The following is a 22,234-nucleotide window of genomic DNA, read 5'->3' as shown; positions in this document are numbered from 1 at the left end:
AATGTATGAGTGAATGAATGTATGAGTAAATGAGTGAATGAGGCACATTCGCACAAGGGGCAGTTTGAATTGTCCAGTTACTGTGGAGGAAGCAGGCCCCTTTGCAGTCTCTGCCGACAGGCCACATAAAATGTACGCAGAGTTAAATATACTCCTAGGGAGGTCTAAGTTTGCAATAAAACCCACGGTGCAAAATCACAAGCAAAAAGAATAAGGTATGAAGGAAAATTAAGGGGCTGGACATGGAGAAGGGGGAAAAGCTTACTTTTCCTCTGCTCTTCCCGCTGAAGGAAGTCCCGGAGTCGGTCAGAAGGGATAGCGAAGGAGATCCCAGTAGTAACCTTCATTGTGTTGACACCAATCACTTCCCCGTCCTGTGCAAAGAAACACATTTCACAGCATGAGCATGGACTCCTGAGACAGAGCTGAGCCAATCAGGGGCGGAGAGGAACAGCCACAACTGAGACAGAGCTGAGCTGACCAGTGGTGGAGAGGAACAGCCACAACTGGGACAGAGCTGAGCCAACCTGCCTGATACCCTACGGGCCAAACTCATTTGCAATCACTTTCCCCTCAACCTCTCTAGTAAAGCAACACTTCAAACACAGACTGATCAGACAACACCCCGAAACACTATTTGTTGACACTTACCACTGCTCCTCTAGAGAGCAGATAAAAATGGACTTCATTTTCCATACTGAAAGACCCAAAAACTGGGTCATCATTCTCAACATGCATCTCCTCATATCCAAAACTACCATCACATCCTACAGCCGCGAACTGACGACCTACCTCCCGAATCACCAGACGCTGAGCGGTAATATCTCCATAACCATCTACGAGAAAGGCACTGTCCTGATACAGGCTAAGAGCGATAACCTCAAGGTCTTTGACTCCCTCTTCCTCTCGCTAAGAAAGGCACCCTTGACAACTACACGACACGGCGTGACCACCCTCCCTTCCCCAGTGAGCCTTCCACCACCCAAGAGGCACCGGACCCTCTCGCGCCCTCTTTTTGAGATCCCCCTCCCCGCCCTCCCGAGGTACATACCGTAACTCTGCACCTCCGAATCACGATCCCACCCCCTCTGGCAGACGACCCGCCCACCCTTGCCCCCTTCCCATACCAACCAGCTATCCAGAAATGAGCATTACCCACAAGCTCAGCCTCCTCACAGCCCCACCCCGCCCCCAGGCCACACGAGGCGTGACTCTCGTCCTGAGTCAGTACTCCTCCTGCCCATGAGCCCTCCCAAAAACAAACCGGGCAGCTCCACCCATCCTCCCGCACACCTTGGATAACATGACGCAACGCCTCAACCTCCTGGAAACTCAGCCTGAAATCCTGATCCGAGGCCTGAATGAAACTCTATACAACCTGGCCACAATCTGAAAGGCCACTCAACACTCAACCACTCCGCCAATTCTCTCCCAACCCAGGCAGAGCAAAGTACCGCCCCCCAGTGGGCCCCATGTCCACCCCAGATCCCGACCCTCGACCAACAAAATGGGGAATGAGAATTGCTCAGAAAGACCCAGAAGAGCAAAGTCCACACTTTCCTCTCAGGAAGCGGCACTCCTAGCCTCAACCTATGACCCCCCCCCCTGGAACTCCTCCCCCAAATCCATGATCAAAGTAATTACAGGAGTTGGAAGAGAACACCCCCCCACCGAGAGTCCCTAGACCCCCAGCCCACCTAACCTCCCTACCTAGAGTCCAATCTACTAAGAACAGGAGCAAAGAAGGGTACCTCATTAACTGTATGCTCCTAAACTGCAGACCTGCCTCTAAACATGCAACAGAACTAGCAGAAGCCATCCTCTCCCACGATATAGACATAGCATTTATCACGGAGACCTGGCTCAACAATCTCTCTTACCCAAACATGGACATGCTGGGGCCTCCCGGATTCAGAATGATCACCAAAAATAGACAAGTGCAAAGGGGCGGGGGCATAGCAATCATTCACAAGAACAACATTTCCATCGCGGAAACCACCCTCTGTCTGTATAGCTCCTTTGAGCGTCTCTCTGTCAACATCAAGACATGCGATAACAGGCCATTACTTTGCCATCTCCTGTACCACTCCCCAGGCAACTCCTACGAATTCGGGGAACACCTCTCTGACCTGATTGCCCATTGCGCACTCGCTACCTTAACAACATATTTTTTAGCGACCTCAATTTAAGATGGAATGAAACAAAAAAAACAGCTCATTCAAACCCTAAACAGCCTCCTACTAGAAAACAATCTGACTCAACATTGCTAAAAAGAAACACACCATAGAGGAGCAATCCTCGACGCAATTATTACAGATATCAACGCAACTACCATCGACCACATCATTCCCGTAGACTGGTCCGACCACCACATCATTCTTTTCCACATCATCCGAACAGTCCTAACTCAACACCCCAAGAAAGACCCCCCAAATGGGTCAGGAACACAGCTCAGATCCCTCGAGCTGACCTATAAGAAAGAATCAGCTCACTCCTCCCCAGAACTACTGATCACCTCTCAACTACCGAACTCCCCTCTCTCTACAACTCCAATATGACTCACCCTGAATCACCTTGCTCCCCAGAAACTAAAAAAATCCAGGAACATTCCTTCCAGATCATGGTTCACTACTGACATTAATGAAGAAAGAAGACATCTTAGTGCCTCCATCACGATCAACTCCAAGCAGCCCGCAGGAAATACAAAAAGCACATTAGGAACAAAAAGACAGCTTTCTTCTGTTCTACGCTAGACACCGCAAAAAACGACCCAATATCATCAGGCATCAAACATCTAAGCCTATGACATCCTCAATATTGGCATCCAAAGAACGATGTGACAACTTCGCCATCTTTTTCAACGACAAAATCGCCAAGATCGATCTCTCTCTTGGCTCAAACACACAACACACAAAAGTACATGGTCTGCAATCCACCCAAGACCACTTGCCCCAACCCCTCCTTAAATGGCACTACTTTGGAGAGGGTTACGATATTTAAATATTTGGATGTCACGCTTACAGATAGTATGGACTGGGGCCCCCAGATTGCTAAGGCCAAACTCAGATTGGCACAGATATCTGGGGGGGGGGGGGGGGTGGGGGGGGGGGGGGAGTACTAAAATTACATAGGGAGTCCACCTCCAAACCAGTTGCCTCCATTCTTGAAATTTACAAAGCTCAGGCCAGAGGAGCTATAACCTATGGGGCCGAGCTGGGGCCATTCATCAACAAAATACATTCTTAAGGCAGAAAATTGTTTTATAAGATCGTTATTGGCTCTACCTGCCAGTACTCCCCTGGTTCCCTTGAGAATGGACCTAGGATTTAGACCAATCGATGAAGTCTGTCTACGCCCACTAACATACTGGCGCAGACTGTTGGTCACCCCAGAAGTGTATTATTTCAGAACGGAAGTAAAAGAACTTATGGGTTTGCCTGGGACAGAAAGAAGACTACAGTGGTTTGCCTATATAAAGAACCAGAGCAAGAGGTTGGGCAAATTGTGACTATGGAGCAACCCTGAAGTAGCCTATGCAGAGTTGTCACGTGCTGGCCTGGTGGGACTCCATCAAAAACATCAGATGATGGATACCCTAGGCTACTCCGCGATGGGCTCTCTAACTACAATGTTCCTTAGCATTAAAGAGGAGTATAGAATGGAGCCCTTTCTGGATATGATCTTGCCCATTCCAGCAAGGAAACCCTATGTACAGTTCAGGCATGGTACATTACCACGCAGGGCTCTCTCACATAAATGGTCCCAATCCAGGCTCCTCGAATGCCCAGCCTGTGGAGAATTGGAGGAAACTGAGCCCCATGATTTATGTTTCTGTCCTCATTACAAGCTTATAAGACAGCACTGGCTAGTCCAGATATGTAGGAACCTGGGGTTCACACATTATCACCAGGCCTTTAGAATTTTGAAATATGAGACTTCTCCGCCTATTGTATTTGCAGTTTCCCGTTTCTTGCTCGCCATGTGGCGCAGGCGCTGGTCTTTTATGAATAATATTCCCTGATGAAATTGCTACCTTCAGCCCATTTTCTGGTTTGCTACATCTGTAATGCTCATTCTGCACAGTCTATCCTGTTCCTCCTTTTTTTTAACCATTTTAATACTTTTAACCTTTTGTATAACGTTTTTTAAACATTATCTTGCTATTGATGATCTCCACTCGGATGTTTTTAGTTGAAAGAGGAAATGTGTTAAATGCTGTTTTATTGATTAAATGTCTGCATCTTTTATGGTCTATAACCGAAATAAAGATTATTTGAACTTATAAATAATCTGACCCAACATTGCTCAAAAGAAACACACCATAGAGGAGCAATCCTCGACGCAATTATTACAGATAGCAACGCAATTACCATCAACCACATCATTCCCGTAGACTGGTCCGACCACATCAATCTTTTCCACATCAACCAAACAGTCCTAACTCACACCCCAAGCAGGACCCCCCAAATGGGTCAGGAACACAGATTCTTGAGTTGACCTATAAGAAAGAATCAGCTCGCTCCTCCCCAGCCCTACTGATCACCTCTCAACTACTGAACACACCTCTCTCTGCAACTCCAATATGACTCTCACCCTGGATCACCTTGCTCCCCTGAAACAAAAAAAATCCAGAAACATTCCTTCCAGATCATGGTTCACTACTGACATTAATGAAGAAAGAAGACATCTTAGAGCCTCCATCACGATCAACTCCAAGCAGCCCGCAGGAAATACAAAAAGCACATTAAGAACAAAAAGACAGCTTTCTTCTGTTCTGCGCTAGACACCGCAAAAAAACGACCCAATATCATCAGGCATCAAACATCTAAGCCTATGACATCCTCAATATTGGCATCCAAAGAACGATGTGACAACTTCGCCATCTTTTTCAAGAACAAAATCGCCAAGATCGATCTCTCTCTTGGCTCAAATCTCACCCCCCTCCATCGAGATCAAGGCGTCTGAAAATCACGATAGCGCTTCTGTGAACCCCCCAAAATATTGGTCAGGAAGCAGAGATAGTCAAACTAATCTCCAATGCTTAACTCTCATCTCACTCCCTGGATGAGCTACCCCCTCACCTGGCCATGGACCTGAAGCTCGTCCTAGCCCCACTATGGTGCAAGATCATTAACAGCTCACAGCTCTGGAATCGTACCAGATTGCCTTAAAGTACGTTCAGTCACCCCACTGCTGAAAAAACCAGGGCTAGACACTGAGGATCTGAATAACTTTAGACATGTATCGAACTTACCTCTTCTGTCCAAAATCCTGGAAAGATGTGTACTCCCTCAGCTGACCCAACACGTGGACAACATCAATCTCCTGGATCCCCATCAATCGGGCTTCAGAAAAGGCTGCAGCACCGAATCCGCAATCCTCAATGTCACAGACGATCTACACAAGTCACTTGACTCAGACCAATGCTGCCTTCTCATCCTCCTAGACTTATCGGCCGCATTCGATACAGTCGATCACAAACTGCTCATCAAGGTTCTACAAGAAAGGGCTGGTTTCCACTGGTTCTCTTCCTTTCTCCACAACCGCTCACAAAGGATAAAAATTAAAAACTTCGAGTCCGACGTCCACCCCGTCAACAGAGGTGTTCCACAAGGGTCAGTGCTCTCCCCTCAGCTTTTCAACATTTACATTGAACCCCTTACCACGCTACTCAGAAAATCTAACATCCCTTTCCACTTATATGCAGATGACACGCAGCTATATTTGGAAACCACTTCTATTGACGGCATCTAGAGACTCAACGCCGCGCTCAAAGAGGTTCAACACTGGCTTTCAATCAACCACCTGAAACTCAATCAAGAGAAAATGGAAATACTCCTCATCTCCAACAAAGACGAGAACGCCCCAAATTGAAGAATGGCTCAAAGCCATTGACGCCCTCAATGGTAACCTCACCCTGGCGGATTCGGTAAAATCTCTAGGTATCACCCTGCCAAAATTGATTTTCTCAACCTGAAACTATTGTACAAAATAAAACCCTTCCTCCAGCCCAAGGATCGTCAACAAGTCACTCAAGCACTGGTGCTCTCCAGAATTGACTATGGGATCGCAGCCCTGACTGGGACAGCAAAATCGCACCTCGCCCCTTTGAAAACAACCTTCAATGCTGCAGCCAGAATGGTCTCCGGAACTAAGAAATTCAAACACATCTCTCCTGCACTCAGGGAACTTAAATGGCTCCTAAGTAAATTGCAAACCAGCTTTAGAACAGTCTGCGTCACGCACAAAGCCCTGCATACAGGCAAACCGGAATACCTGGCCGCCAAACTCAAAAGGGCCGGCCAGTCCAGGAACCTCAGGAGCTCCAACACTCTGCTACTCAACCAGCTGAAAACTCGTAAGCAAAAAACGCAGCCAAATCATTTGCTGGAAATGCCCCAAAAATCTGGAACAATGGAAAGTGGAGGACAGCAAGCATTGGCAAAGTCAACAGATCTAAACTTTGGGACCTACCGGCTTTGCCCATGATTTTAGCAATATGTTACTGTATATACATTCTATACTGTATGTAGGAAAAGACTTTCTCTTTGCTTTAATACATTTTAACTGGAATAGACTTCACTATGTATTGGCAAAGCCAAGAGGACTCTGCTTTAAAAGGATGAGTGTTTCAACGCTTCTAAAGCACACGAGACATGAGTCGCATTTAGGTGTCCAGGTGAGTTCTGGTTGTGGGAGACGGTCACAATAGGGCAGTCTGAAGCCAGTGTGAGTCAATGGACCACAACGGTGTTCAGATTACATGCTCATCAAATCCTTGGCCTCTCCAGTGGTCAGGCAGCATGTAAAGCACAGGACAGAAGCACACGTTTTAAGCCATTCCCTATATCACTTAAGCCAGACTCCGGGTTCACAACTCTCCTCACCCGCTTTTTCATCCCACTTGAACCACTGTGGTCCACAACAGGCTTTTGTCTACATAGAGGTAAAAGTTCCTCCTTGGTGAGACCTAAATATTATGATTTAAAACCGAGGAATCCTTTAAGTGAAATCTGAACTTTGTGGAGCAGTAAGAAGAAGCGACCACAGTGCTGCTATGCCACACCCACTCAGCAGCGCCTCAGGGAGGACAGGAGCACATCTGGTGTTACACACCAGAGTTGGAGTTGTACACTTAAGTGAAAGACAGCAGAGGGCCTGACCTCCTCTACTGTAACACCCCAGACGGCGTTTGTAGGTCCAGGGGCACTTGGTGCCACCGGTAGAGCTGCAGGATTTGTTCCCTGGTGAAGCGGAGCCAAAAGTAGTGTACGTCATTGGCTCTACGGCGAAGCAGATGAGATTATCTTCAGCTTCTCTGGAAGTCTAGTGCAGAAGGAGAAACTCGGGCGAAGACAACAACGTGGAGCCAAAGGGGTGGAAGAAAAACAGAGTACGGAGGAGAGAGAAACAACACAAGGGCAAGGGAGGCAACACAGAGCACAGGAAGGGAGGAAAATACGAGGAGAGCGCGCAATATAGAGATTCCGGTGAGGAAAAGTAAATGGGCAAGGGTGCAATGGGAGTGGGTGAGGGAGAAGCACACTAGCAAGACTGCAAGCACAACAAGGAGCACAGAGGGGGTCAGGAGCACATTGGGAAGGCTGTGGGAAATAAGCACTCTTCTCTGGGAGTTAAGCAGCAGAGATGGCAGAAGAAATGAATGCAAAGCTGGGATTGAACTCGGGATCTTGAGAACACTAAGTAAACGTTGTGGCACCAAGAAAAACGCGCAAGAGAGCAATGTGGAGCGCAAGGCCAGAAGCAAAATGGAAGGGGGCAGAATCACAAAGGCTGGGGGTGAGGCGATACAACAGGTGGGAAAAAGAACAATGGGCTAGAATGCTACCCTGAGCAACTGCCAGTGGTTAGCCTTATTGCAAGCATTCCTCACATCACATTTGGTGTGTTTGATGCACCGCCCTGAGAGGCTAAGGGTATGCCCAGGCGTGGGTCCCATGCTCACTGTCACCGGAACCAAGCTACACCGGACTGAAGAGCTAATCAGAGTGAAACCGGTCTTGAGTTGCGCGTGTTACAGTTCCAAGAGGGCCTGGCGGTTCAGGCTGGACTGTTCCTGTTAGAGCAGGGTCACGACTGATTTGCATAGGTGAGCTGGTAAATCAGGGTTTAAAATAAGACAGGTAACCAAGCAAGAGATTGATTGAAAGGGCATTAAAACATGTCTCACCGTGATAGCTTAAGGAAGCCATTCCAGATATGAAGTACACATTACTACTGACTCAAAACTGGAGACTGGAGGGGATTGAGGGACTTAACTTTTGTTTGCAAATTGATCTGTCAACCTCCTTCACTGGCATTCTTTATCTATAGGCCAACGGATTGTGTACCTAACATAATCCGTGAGCTTTGCAATTACATTATCCAGAAATCACTAATGTACACAAATTTCACCGCGCTAAGTGATTTTAATTTACATGTTCATGATGTTACCTGCAAGCAGGCAGCTCAACTTGTGTTGTCCCTGGGGGGGGGGCCTAATCTCTCGCAACAGGTTATATCCCCTACACATAAGGCTGGCCATACCTTGGATCTGGTATTTTCCAACATGGCCTCTCTGGGCAAGGTGGCCCCTATCAAACTGGTCTGACCATTGCTTGATTCCATTTTGTTTTAGGATCAGTAGACTCTGTCAGAGCCTGGGTAACCAAATTTATATTAAAGAAAGCTGGAAAAACCTGACAGCGGCGGTGTTGGACCCCATCCTACAGGCCAACCAACCTGCACTTTCAACTGACCTGAACATAGATTCCTTGGCTTTAAATCAGTGGATTGCGACAGCTGTCGAATCCGCGGCTCCGACCAAGTCTGCCAGATCATCAAGGCCTCTGCCCCCTGCTTTACGGAGGCATTTAGGTCCGCTAAGAGCAGTTGTAAATGACTGGAATGACAGTGGAGGTCAGGCTACTGTGAGCCCGCCAAGATCATCTATAGAAATGCTCTGAAAGGACTCCACAGCCTGATTAGGGTAGCGGGAAGGGAGTACCTGGCTGATTGCATTTATAAGGCTGACAACTCTACTAAGGAGGTGTTCAAAGTGGTCAACTCCTTCCTCAAACCCAGAGCTGTAGAGACCACAGTGCAACCTTCCCTCTCTCTGTGTGAAAGTATATCAGTCTTCTTCGACAATAAAATTCAGGAAGTGTACAAATCATTCTCAGTCTCGACGTAGAAATTGGACTATAATTAAGCACGAGTTACCGAGCCGTCTCTTACGGAGTTTACCACTATCCCCAACAGGAAGCCCTGGCAGAAATTTTGAGATGTAAGTTGGGGGCACCCGATGATCCTTGCCCCCCTCCCCCAAACTTTGGAATGTGTTGCCTCACTCCCTGTCGCACACTCTGAGGCGTATCTGGAACTCTTCCCTGACGTCCAGCACTTTTCCAGATATCTGGAAACACGTTACTCTCCTCCCGCTGAGGGAAAAACCGAATGGGGATCCTGGGAATCTGACCAATTACAGGGACATCTCTTTGCTGCCTGCACCTGCAAAGGTGTTGGAAAAATTGTCTAGCTTTATCGAGAGGGAGGGCATCTTACACGATACCCAATCTGGTTTCAGGTCGGGATTTAGTACAGAGACAGCCCTCCTGGAAGTGGCTGAGTTAGACAGGCCACAGATTCAGGGGCATCCATGATGTTGGTGCTCCTGGATCTGTCGGCAGCATTTGCTCCCGTCGACCACACCTTGCTGTTGAGACTGCAGGAAACGGACATTGGAGGCACGGTTCTGGCCTGGTTGAAATCCTACCTGGATAATCGCACACAGAAGGTTGCACTCCAACCGTTTCTGTCTAAGCCAAAACAGCTCTGGTGTGGCGTCCCCCAGGGGTCAGCACTGAGCCCTCTCCGGTTTAATCTGTACCTGGCTCCATTGTTCACCCTCATAGCAAACTGGGGGGTAAAAGCGATCTCCTACGCGGATGACACCCTGTTGGTCTTCAATTTTAAAGAGCAGACCGAGGTCTCCTTTGAGAGTTTCAAGGGGTGCCTCAAAGACATTGTGTTGTGGATGAACAACAACAAACTCAAGCTTAACGCAGGAAAGACAGAGGTGCTGTTCTTTGGGAAAGAGCCACCCCCCAGCTCCGGATCTCTGGTGGCCTATAGAAATGGGTCCCCCACCCTCCCCGGCAGATTGGATAAAAAATCTGAGCGTGAAGTGGGAGGCTGACCTCATTTTCGGCTCTGATACGTCAGGTGACAGCCACCTGCTTCTGTAAACTGAGAAATTTGAAGAAACGTCTGCATCTGCTGCCAGAGGAGTGCCCGAAAAGCATAGTACATGCCTTAGTGACTTCAAGGCTGGACTATGCTAACGGCTTTTACCTGGATCAGCCTAAGTACCTGATTAAGCACCTGCAGATGGTGCAAAATGAGGCTGCGACACTAATCAGGTGAGTGCCTTTTCACGAGCAAGTATCTCCGCATCTAAAAGCACTTCATTGGCTCCCAGTGGCCAAAAGAATAAAATTTAAGGCCTTGATGCTGGCATCCGAGCCATGCATGGCAAATGTCCCAGCTACCTAAAACACAGACCAGGTGGAGACAAGCAGTCTAGATCCTAGAGGTTCAATTCACAAAATGTACTGTGCATTCCCCATTTCAAGCAGGCTCGAATAGGGGGCAGATCTTTTACGCTTGGTGCAGCAAATCTGTGGGACTCCTTGCCTAGTAACTTCCGCACCATAGAGACAGAGACCCTCTTCAGGGAAATGGTTACGGCTTGACTTTTAGCTGTCCATCGTTGCACTACTGTCCGCTTTAGCGCCGGGACACCTCTATTTGAGGTAGCTGTTGTGCTTTACAAGTGTCTGTATTGTTATTATTATTATTACTGCTGTTAAAAGAAAACATGCTGTTCGAAGTATGAAAGCACTGAGCCAAACACTATGAATCCGATCGAATCCTTTCTCCAAAGCTACTGAAACCCTCGGGTCTTTTCTCTCCACGTAAAAAAAAACCATCAAATGTATTCCAAAATGTGGTGATACTTACCAGATTGACGAGGGGTCCACCCGAATTCCCAAACTGTAAAGAAAGAGACACTGTTATATCAGTCCCCCAAACTCTTAGTTAACCATACGTATCAGAACAGTTTCTTTGAAACCCTAGGACCAAGACAAACTTGTCAAAGTAGACACATTTCGATCCTTTCCAACTCACCTCTGCCACAAACTCTTCAGAAGTTCTAACCACAGACAGAGGTGTTTGTCTCTTCCAGAATGGCTCTTCCAAGGTGGACTTAAAATCATCTATTCCGGAAGGAATGACCCTATATTCTCTTACAATCAGCCACGGCTCACTCAAAAGAACGTCCCGATTCATCTCTTCTTACTAGAACTGACACGCCGCCAACAATGCTTATGTCTAAAATACAACAAATGTTGTTTGTCTTTAGAAATGTAGAAAATGGCTTCGATTTGTGCTCTGATAGACCACCCAGCGCTAGGTTTCGAGGAAGGAAACAGCAGCAGTAACAGCTGGCACGAATAACAAGTGGATGCAAGTTCAGAGAGTGGTAGACCACCCAGCGCTAGGTTTCGAGGAAGGAAACAGCAGCAGTAACAGCTGGCACGAATAACAAGTGGATGCAAGTTCAGAGAGTGGTAGACCACCCAGCGCTAGGTTTCGAGGAAGGAAACAGCAGCAGTAACAGCTGGCACGAATAACAAGTGGATGCAAGTTCAGAGAGTGATAGACCACCCAGTGCTAGGTTTCTAGGAAGGAAACAGCAGCAGTAACAGCTGGCACGAATAACAAGTGGATGCAAGTTCAGAGAGTGATAGACCACCCAGTGCTAGGTTTCTAGGAAGGAAACAGCAGCAGTAACAGCTGGCACGAATAACAAGTGGATGCAAGTTCAGAGAGTGGTAGACCACCCAGCGCTAGGTTTCGAGGAAGGAAACAGCAGCAGTAACAGCTGGCACGAATAACAAGTGGATGCAAGTTCAGAGAGTGATAGACCAACCAGCGCTAGGTTTCTAGGAAGGAAACAGCAGCAGTAACAGCTGGCACGAATAACAAGTGGATGCAAGTTCAGAGAGTGGTAGACCACCCAGTGCTAGGTTTCTAGGAAGGAAACAGCAGCAGTAACAGCTGGCACGAATAACAAGTGGATGCAAGTTCAGAGAGTGATAGACCACCCAGTGCTAGGTTTCTAGGAAGGAAACAGCAGCAGTAACAGCTGGCACGAATAACAAGTGGATGCAAGTTCAGAGAGTGGTAGACCACCCAGCGCTAGGTTTCGAGGAAGGAAACAGCAGCAGTAACAGCTGGCACGAATAACAAGTGGATGCAAGTTCAGAGAGTGATAGACCAACCAGCGCTAGGTTTCTAGGAAGGAAACAGCAGCAGTAACAGCTGGCACGAATAACAAGTGGATGCAAGTTCAGAGAGTGGTAGACCACCCAGCGCTAGGTTTCGAGGAAGGAAACAGCAGCAGTAACAGCTGGCACGAATAACAAGTGGATGCAAGTTCAGAGAGTGATAGACCACCCAGCGCTAGGTTTCGAGGAAGGAAACAGCAGCAGTAACAGCTGGCACGAATAACAAGTGGATGCAAGTTCAGAGAGTGGTAGACCACCCAGCGCTAGGTTTCGAGGAAGGAAACAGCAGCAGTAACAGCTGGCACGAATAACAAGTGGATGCAAGTTCAGAGAGTGATAGACCACCCAGTGCTAGGTTTCTAGGAAGGAAACAGCAGCAGTAACAGCTGGCACGAATAACAAGTGGATGCAAGTTCAGAGAGTGATAGACCACCCAGTGCTAGGTTTCTAGGAAGGAAACAGCAGCAGTAACAGCTGGCACGAATAACAAGTGGATGCAAGTTCAGAGAGTGGTAGACCACCCAGCGCTAGGTTTCGAGGAAGGAAACAGCAGCAGTAACAGCTGGCACGAATAACAAGTGGATGCAAGTTCAGAGAGTGATAGACCAACCAGCGCTAGGTTTCTAGGAAGGAAACAGCAGCAGTAACAGCTGGCACGAATAACAAGTGGATGCAAGTTCAGAGAGTGGTAGACCACCCAGCGCTAGGTTTCGAGGAAGGAAACAGCAGCAGTAACAGCTGGCACGAATAACAAGTGGATGCAAGTTCAGAGAGTGATAGACCACCCAGCGCTAGGTTTCGAGGAAGGAAACAGCAGCAGTAACAGCTGGCACGAATAACAAGTGGATGCAAGTTCAGAGAGTGGTAGACCAACCAGCGCTAGGTTTCTAGGAAGGAAACAGCAGCAGTAACAGCTGGCATGAATAACAAGTGGATGCAAGTTCAGAGAGTGGTAGACCACCCAGCGCTAGGTTTCTAGGAAGGAAACAGCAGCAGTAACAGCTGGCACGAATAACAAGTGGATGCAAGTTCAGAGAGTGATAGACCACCCAGTGCTAGGTTTCGAGGAAGGAAACAGCAGCAGTAACAGCTGGCACGAATAACAAGTGGATGCAAGTTCAGAGAGTGGTAGACCACCCAGCGCTAGGTTTCTAGGAAGGAAACAGCAGCAGTAACAGCTGGCACGAATAACAAGTGGATGCAAGTTCAGAGAGTGATAGACCACCCAGCGCTAGGTTTCGAGGAAGGAAACAGCAGCAGTAACAGCTGGCACGAATAACAAGTGGATGCAAGTTCAGAGAGTGGTAGACCACCCAGCGCTAGGTTTCGAGGAAGGAAACAGCAGCAGTAACAGCTGGCACGAATAACAAGTGGATGCAAGTTCAGAGAGTGATAGACCAACCAGCGCTAGGTTTCTAGGAAGGAAACAGCAGCAGTAACAGCTGGCACGAATAACAAGTGGATGCAAGTTCAGAGAGTGGTAGACCACCCAGTGCTAGGTTTCTAGGAAGGAAACAGCAGCAGTAACAGCTGGCATGAATAACAAGTGGATGCAAGTTCAGAGAGTGATAGACCAACCAGCGCTAGGTTTCTAGGAAGGAAACAGCAGCAGTAACAGCTGGCATGAATAACAAGTGGATGCAAGTTCAGAGAGTGATAGACCACCCAGCGCTAGGTTTCTAGGAAGGAAACAGCAGCAGTAACAGCTGGCACGAATAACAAGTGGATGCAAGTTCAGAGAGTGGTAGACCACCCAGTGCTAGGTTTCTAGGAAGGAAACAGCAGCAGTAACAGCTGGCATGAATAACAAGTGGATGCAAGTTCAGAGAGTGATAGACCAACCAGCGCTAGGTTTCTAGGAAGGAAACAGCAGCAGTAACAGCTGGCATGAATAACAAGTGGATGCAAGTTCAGAGAGTGATAGACCAACCAGCGCTAGGTTTCTAGGAAGGAAACAGCAGCAGTAACAGCTGGCACGAATAACAAGTGGATGCAAGTTCAGAGAGTGGTAGACCACCCAGCGCTAGGTTTCGAGGAAGGAAACAGCAGCAGTAACAGCTGGCACGAATAACAAGTGGATGCAAGTTCAGAGAGTGATAGACCAACCAGCGCTAGGTTTCTAGGAAGGAAACAGCAGCAGTAACAGCTGGCACGAATAACAAGTGGATGCAAGTTCAGAGAGTGGTAGACCAACCAGCGCTAGGTTTCTAGGAAGGAAACAGCAGCAGTAACAGCTGGCACGAATAACAAGTGGATGCAAGTTCAGAGAGTGGTAGACCACCCAGCGCTAGGTTTCGAGGAAGGAAACAGCAGCAGTAACAGCTGGCACGAATAACAAGTGGATGCAAGTTCAGAGAGTGATAGACCAACCAGCGCTAGGTTTCTAGGAAGGAAACAGCAGCAGTAACAGCTGGCACGAATAACAAGTGGATGCAAGTTCAGAGAGTGGTAGACCAACCAGCGCTAGGTTTCTAGGAAGGAAACAGCAGCAGTAACAGCTGGCACGAATAACAAGTGGATGCAAGTTCAGAGAGTGATAGACCAACCAGCGCTAGGTTTCTAGGAAGGAAACAGCAGCAGTAACAGCTGGCATGAATAACAAGTGGATGCAAGTTCAGAGAGTGGTAGACCAACCAGCGCTAGGTTTCTAGGAAGGAAACAGCAGCAGTAACAGCTGGCACGAATAACAAGTGGATGCAAGTTCAGAGAGTGGTAGACCAACCAGCGCTAGGTTTCTAGGAAGGAAACAGCAGCAGTAACAGCTGGCATGAATAACAAGTGGATGCAAGTTCAGAGAGTGATAGACCACCCAGCGCTAGGTTTCTAGGAAGGAAACAGCAGCAGTAACAGCTGGCACGAATAACAAGTGGATGCAAGTTCAGAGAGTGGTAGACCACCCAGTGCTAGGTTTCTAGGAAGGAAACAGCAGCAGTAACAGCTGGCATGAATAACAAGTGGATGCAAGTTCAGAGAGTGATAGACCAACCAGCGCTAGGTTTCTAGGAAGGAAACAGCAGCAGTAACAGCTGGCATGAATAACAAGTGGATGCAAGTTCAGAGAGTGATAGACCACCCAGCGCTAGGTTTCTAGGAAGGAAACAGCAGCAGTAACAGCTGGCACGAATAACAAGTGGATGCAAGTTCAGAGAGTGGTAGACCACCCAGTGCTAGGTTTCTAGGAAGGAAACAGCAGCAGTAACAGCTGGCATGAATAACAAGTGGATGCAAGTTCAGAGAGTGATAGACCAACCAGCGCTAGGTTTCTAGGAAGGAAACAGCAGCAGTAACAGCTGGCATGAATAACAAGTGGATGCAAGTTCAGAGAGTGATAGACCAACCAGCGCTAGGTTTCTAGGAAGGAAACAGCAGCAGTAACAGCTGGCACGAATAACAAGTGGATGCAAGTTCAGAGAGTGGTAGACCACCCAGCGCTAGGTTTCGAGGAAGGAAACAGCAGCAGTAACAGCTGGCACGAATAACAAGTGGATGCAAGTTCAGAGAGTGATAGACCAACCAGCGCTAGGTTTCTAGGAAGGAAACAGCAGCAGTAACAGCTGGCACGAATAACAAGTGGATGCAAGTTCAGAGAGTGGTAGACCAACCAGCGCTAGGTTTCTAGGAAGGAAACAGCAGCAGTAACAGCTGGCACGAATAACAAGTGGATGCAAGTTCAGAGAGTGGTAGACCACCCAGCGCTAGGTTTCGAGGAAGGAAACAGCAGCAGTAACAGCTGGCACGAATAACAAGTGGATGCAAGTTCAGAGAGTGATAGACCAACCAGCGCTAGGTTTCTAGGAAGGAAACAGCAGCAGTAACAGCTGGCACGAATAACAAGTGGATGCAAGTTCAGAGAGTGGTAGACCAACCAGCGCTAGGTTTCTAGGAAGGAAACAGCAGCAGTAACAGCTGGCACGAATAACAAGTGGATGCAAGTTCAGAGAGTGATAGACCAACCAGCGCTAGGTTTCTAGGAAGGAAACAGCAGCAGTAACAGCTGGCATGAATAACAAGTGGATGCAAGTTCAGAGAGTGGTAGACCAACCAGCGCTAGGTTTCTAGGAAGGAAACAGCAGCAGTAACAGCTGGCACGAATAACAAGTGGATGCAAGTTCAGAGAGTGGTACCAAACCAACCAGCGCTATGGTTTCTAGGAAGGAAACAGCAGCAGTAACAGCTGGCATGAATAACAAGTGGATGCAAGTTCAGAGAGTGGTAGACCACCCAGCGCTAGGTTTCGAGGAAGGAAACAGCAGCAGTAACAGCTGGCACGAATAACAAGTGGATGCAAGTTCAGAGAGTGATAGACCAACCAGCGCTAGGTTTCTAGGAAGGAAACAGCAGCAGTAACAGCTGGCACGAATAACAAGTGGATGCAAGTTCAGAGAGTGGTAGACCAACCAGCGCTAGGTTTCTAGGAAGGAAACAGCAGCAGTAACAGCTGGCACGAATAACAAGTGGATGCAAGTTCAGAGAGTGGTAGACCAACCAGCGCTAGGTTTCTAGGAAGGAAACAGCAGCAGTAACAGCTGGCACGAATAACAAGTGGATGCAAGTTCAGAGAGTGATAGACCACCCAGTGCTAGGTTTCTAGGAAGGAAACAGCAGCAGTAACAGCTGGCACGAATAACAAGTGGATGCAAGTTCAGAGAGTGATAGACCACCCAGCGCTAGGTTTCTAGGAAGGAAACAGCAGCAGTAACAGCTGGCACGAATAACAAGTGGATGCAAGTTCAGAGAGTGATAGACCAACCAGCGCTAGGTTTCTAGGAAGGAAACAGCAGCAGTAACAGCTGGCACGAATAACAAGTGGATGCAAGTTCAGAGAGTGATAGACCACCCAGTGCTAGGTTTCTAGGAAGGAAACAGCAGCAGTAACAGCTGGCACGAATAACAAGTGGATGCAAGTTCAGAGAGTGATAGACCACCCAGTGCTAGGTTTCTAGGAAGGAAACAGCAGCAGTAACAGCTGGCACGAATAACAAGTGGATGCAAGTTCAGAGAGTGATAGACCACCCAGCGCTAGGTTTCTAGGAAGGAAACAGCAGCAGTAACAGCTGGCACGAATAACAAGTGGATGCAAGTTCAGAGAGTGATAGACCAACCAGCGCTAGGTTTCTAGGAAGGAAACAGCAGCAGTAACAGCTGGCACGAATAACAAGTGGATGCAAGTTCAGAGAGTGGTAGCCAACCACAGGGCACTGGAAGAGAGCTCAGACATGAGGACCGCTCTACAAGCGCTTCCAAGGAAATTACACTAGACGTGTTGATTACATCATTACTTTAAGTCAAGAGGTTTTTAACAAAACTGGCATCACAATATATACAATGTAATTACTGAAATTTAAAATCACTCGCAGTGCTGCAGGTTGAATGGTCAGGCGTTCAATCGCCAGTGAAGACCAGGCTTTCTGTCTCATCCAAAACAAGGACGGAATTAAATTACAATTAAGCCCAGTCTCAATTGCCAGTATGTACTCACATCAATGGCGGCATCCGTCTGAATGTACTGGATGTCACATCCAGACAGCCCCAGCTCCTGGCCCCCGCGCTGTGTCGAGCTCACGATCCCAGAGGTAATGGTGTTCTGCAGCGCAAAGGGGCTACCCATGGCCACGACAAACTCGCCCTGCCGCACATCTGATGAGCGGCCCAGTGGCAACGTCGGAAGGGGGCGCTGTGAGGGAAACAAGAGAGACTGATTAAAAATGTCATGGGGGGAGCCAAAGCAGGCGAAGGTTGTGGGGACTTTGGAGGGAAATGAAGTGTAAAGCAAACGATGAACCAGAGGCTCTGAAATAAGGTAACAAACACAAAGTCCATCTCTCAAGAATTCATAATCACCATCCTAAGTGCCAACTGAGACAGGGACAAGCAAGTGCAGAGGTAAATGTGCACAAGAAAAGAATTACGTGTCGTTATCCTGATTGAATCATGGGAAAGTCTTGCTTCTCAGCACACTAAGTGCTCGTGGTTCACAAGAGCATCAATGCTGGCTTTAGTAAATCAGGAAAAAGAGGAGTTAGGCCCAAGGGGGCAAGGCACAAGCAGGGCCGTATTAGAACTTGTTAAAGAGAAATATGCCTGTGCCTCGCATTTTTTGAAAGCTGCATGTCTTTTCTAAATAGCCAAACCCATTGATTTCAGTTTGAACCGGTGTATTTATTTTCACCTTTTATTATCACTATTTTTTATTCTTAGTTATTTCTTTCAATCTGAATAAAGACGTATGTTGTGTTATCAATACATCCTTGTCCTCAAAACAATTTAACAAACAAACTTCAAGCAGACAAAAATGTGCAGTATAACATATCACAACAACATTTTATATGAAAAACAATTTAACAAAAAAGACATCCAATACATATATCGTTATTTGTGACTTATTGAAGCCGGTTAAGTCGCGGGTAAAAGCAGAGGAACTCTTGTTTTAAGAGTCTGGAAAGAGGTATCGAATGGGGGACTGCAGATTTGGCCTATGCCTATGCAATTGATTGAATGATGGAAAGCCATACACGGCCAACTGCACATGGAAATTACGGACACTAGTTCATGGAGTAAGAAAACTAATGCAGAATAAGATAAATAAGCCCTGTCGAAGTTCAATTAATTTCGAACGAAATGCATTGGGCTGGATGCTTTGCTTGCTGGACTCTATATTTTAAAAGTGGAATTAAATAAAGGGAGAACGTTTCTAAAAACAGATTTGAGGATTTGTTGATTTTCTTTCTTTGGTGGCACCATTCCATTTTTGTTTTAGCCTCTAAAAACTTAGTCAAAAGAATGTTTATGTGCTTTTCCACTACTTTAGCTAAGAAAGGAAACAAGGGGATGGAACAGAAATTTTCAGGTTAGGCCGCGTCAATGGATGCTTTCTTCAAAAGGGAAATTACTTTCTTATGCTTCCATTTCCGAGATGCTTTTGCCGAGGACAAGGAAAGACTGGCAACCTCCAGAAAGGATGGTAGAATCAATTTATGAAGTTTTAAAACTATTTCAGGTTTTGAGTGGGTCATCAGGAATACCCGATTGTCCTCATCTGCATAGGGCTGTCAAAGAGGCTAAGTCAAGAAATGCTAGTTTGTTCAATTCTGCCTCGTGCCGTAGCTCACCTATCTGGTATAAGCAGACATCAGTCTCAGTGGACATTTGTCGAAAAATGGGAGTAGATGACTGTTAGAAATGGGGGTTTCTAGTTGGCGATGGTTTGCACCCTTGTCCAAAAAGGGACCCTTCCTTATAGTCAGGATAAAATACCCCCTGCTCACCCCCTTGGCACGAGCAGTCAGGCTTATCTCAGAGGTAGTGTGTGAAGCATTTGCACATAACAGTAATACTGTGAAAACACTACAAAAGTACACAACACCAGTTTTAGCTGCAGGAAGCTGGTAGCAATAGGATTGATGCTGGCCAGCAATATCTGATAGGAAAAGAAGCAGGGGAGCCGAAGGAGGTAGCAGCTGAGCTAGACAACTAAGGAAAATCGCATCACTGCTGCGCCCTTGATGCACTTATAATGCTGCCAACGGTATCTATTAAGGCTGTGAATCCCTTAAGATCTGAGGGTCCGACTGGTTTAATTTGAGAACTGTTCACCCACAGATCACTATAATACGCACTGTACTTAATATAGATGGTATAAGCAATGTACAAACAGGTGATGTAGGAGCACACCTGAATACGAAAGAGGGGTTTGTCTCGTCCGGTTAGTGTTCATTTTTGTTACTTGTTCCTTGTATATGACTGCATTCTACTTTTTGCATGTTACCTTAAATGGAACACCTGCTGTGATATTTCCAACTATGCTTTGTAAAATGCAATAAATAACAAAAACAAGAAACCCAGGTTTTGAATTGGTTTTCTTCTCAAATCCATCTCATAAATTCCATGTATATAAAACTAAACTCCTTCTAACAACACTCTGCATGGAAAGGATTGTCCCTTTTTTGTGGGGTGGTGAGGGGGACAAAGGTGTCAGTTAAGCGCCAATAATGTTCTTACATATAAACTTTGGTGAGTGAACGCAGAGTCAATAACTCTTGTTTACCTTGGCATTGATTTTAATGGTAGCTATGTCTGCCACCTGGTCCACATCGCGTACAACAGCATCGTACATTTCCCCGTTGGCCAGCTTCACGCGCACTCGTCTTTTGTTGGCCACCACATGTGCGTTGGTCACAATGAGTCCGTCCTTGGAGACCAGAAATCCAGACCCATTGGAGAGGGGTACTTCACGTCCAGAAAATGGGTGCCTGCCACAAAACAGCGACTACTGAATGAGTTAAAGGCCACACATCAACTCTAGCCTCCATCATTACTTTCCCTGCTCCCTAGGAAGCCAAAGGCCATCCACAGATATAACAGAGGCTCCATTAGCCGCTGGCTTAGACATCTTTAATATACGTGCAACAAGGTTCACTGGGATACAGAGAAAAACATTATCAGAGGCACCATTAGCCATCTGATAGGGCATGTTTAATACACAGGCAACAAGGTTCATCGGGGTACAGAGGATTAACTTATATCATCAGAGGGGCCATTAGCCAACGGCTAAGATATCTTTAATAAACATACGAGGTTCAATGAGATACAGAGGATTAACGTATACTTTAAGCTAGACGTTGTGCATGTCTGAATTACATATTATGTATTAAGTAAACATACTTAAAATGTATTCAGTGCAGTCTCACAGACCTATCACTGCACAAGACTCTATACTCAAATTTAGGAATGATTTCATTATGTTTCAAAAGGTTAAATGACCTTAGGTTGGCAGAGTATTGTGAGCAGGGCCCAAATTAGGTTTCGTCCATACGTTCTAGATTTTGTTTCCACAATTCTCTGTTTGGCCGTAGAGTACTACAACCCATGACCTCACAAAGTCAGGACATCTGAGAGAATCATCACACACAATAGGTCAAGGCTCCTCTTTAGTTGTCCTACAAAAAAAAGAAGAAAAATGGCTGGCTCCTCCTTTCCCGCGCACAGCGAGTACCCATTTGCGATTTAGAATTTGGCAGCTTATTTTAAGTAATTTGGCAGCAGGTGTCACTAGAGATGGGATACTGGCAGTGTCCACCAGTGCAGGAGTGTGCAAGGGTTTGCAGACACATTTACTTAATAGTGAATTTGTGGATATGCTAAAACATCCAGGCTACCATTTCTGTACTCTTTCCTCCATTTTGTGAAACTTAATTCAAGAATTAACTGGCCCATGTTCATTGAATTAGCAGAGAGGATCATAAAGCAATTAGAAACCAATTTACACAAACTATTAAGGATGCACAACAGAAGTCCTGTGAATAATCTAATTTATTGGATATCAGGGCACATTCAAAGCATGTATTCAGCACTCCTTTGATAGGGTAATTTGACTATTTCAAGATACTGTGTTACTACTTATATGGTAAGGTAGTATGCTTTACATAACCACCAAGATATAATAATTGGTAAAATGATTCCGCAGCACAGCTGACATATTAAAAGAAAATGTATTCATAATCACCGAAGCCGAGAACCAGTACAAACATCGAATTACCAGGATTTCGAAGAAATTATTAGCCTAATTGCTTCCCTAATTTAACGTACATTTTTTAGTTATCCAGAAATGAAGCCTGATAAAAGCGGTAGGTTTGGGAGTTTCAGACACAAAGGGTGTCTGCAGTTGAAAGGATTGAGGAATAAGTTCAGGGGAAATGAACCTTGGGACATAAATGACTTGAGACTACCTGCTCATCCAGCCCTAGACCTCGCTATAGAGCGCTCGGAGCAAAGGTCACATATGTCCCAACTGTAATTAACATATGATGTGAAAGTGTGTGAAGGCAGCCTACACAACTGTTGAAACATCAGATAGAGCTGGAACCGTCTGACCTGCCCACGCA

At 46.6% G+C, this 22,234-nt stretch overlaps 1 protein-coding gene across 1 annotated transcript in view; it reads right to left on the bottom strand.

Moving 5' to 3' along the window:
- The window catches only part of HTRA2 (HtrA serine peptidase 2), a 95,955-nt gene that overhangs the window by 53,180 nt on the left and 20,541 nt on the right, over positions 1-22,234 (bottom strand). The window contains exons 2-5 of the mRNA XM_086964402.1: positions 20,398-20,602; positions 17,833-18,027; positions 11,023-11,055; positions 266-374 (exon numbers count right to left, since the gene is read on the bottom strand). Coding sequence (XP_086820528.1) covers positions 266-374; positions 11,023-11,055; positions 17,833-18,027; positions 20,398-20,602 — 542 coding nt within the window. The remainder of the gene's footprint in view (positions 1-265; positions 375-11,022; positions 11,056-17,832; positions 18,028-20,397; positions 20,603-22,234) is intronic.

The sequence above is a fragment of the Lissotriton vulgaris genome, chromosome 3_2 (assembly GCF_964263255.1).
Source record: "Lissotriton vulgaris chromosome 3_2, aLisVul1.2, whole genome shotgun sequence".
In the NCBI taxonomy this organism is placed as follows: domain Eukaryota; kingdom Metazoa; phylum Chordata; class Amphibia; order Caudata; family Salamandridae; genus Lissotriton; species Lissotriton vulgaris.
This window is presented reverse-complemented; position numbering and strand designations above follow the sequence as displayed.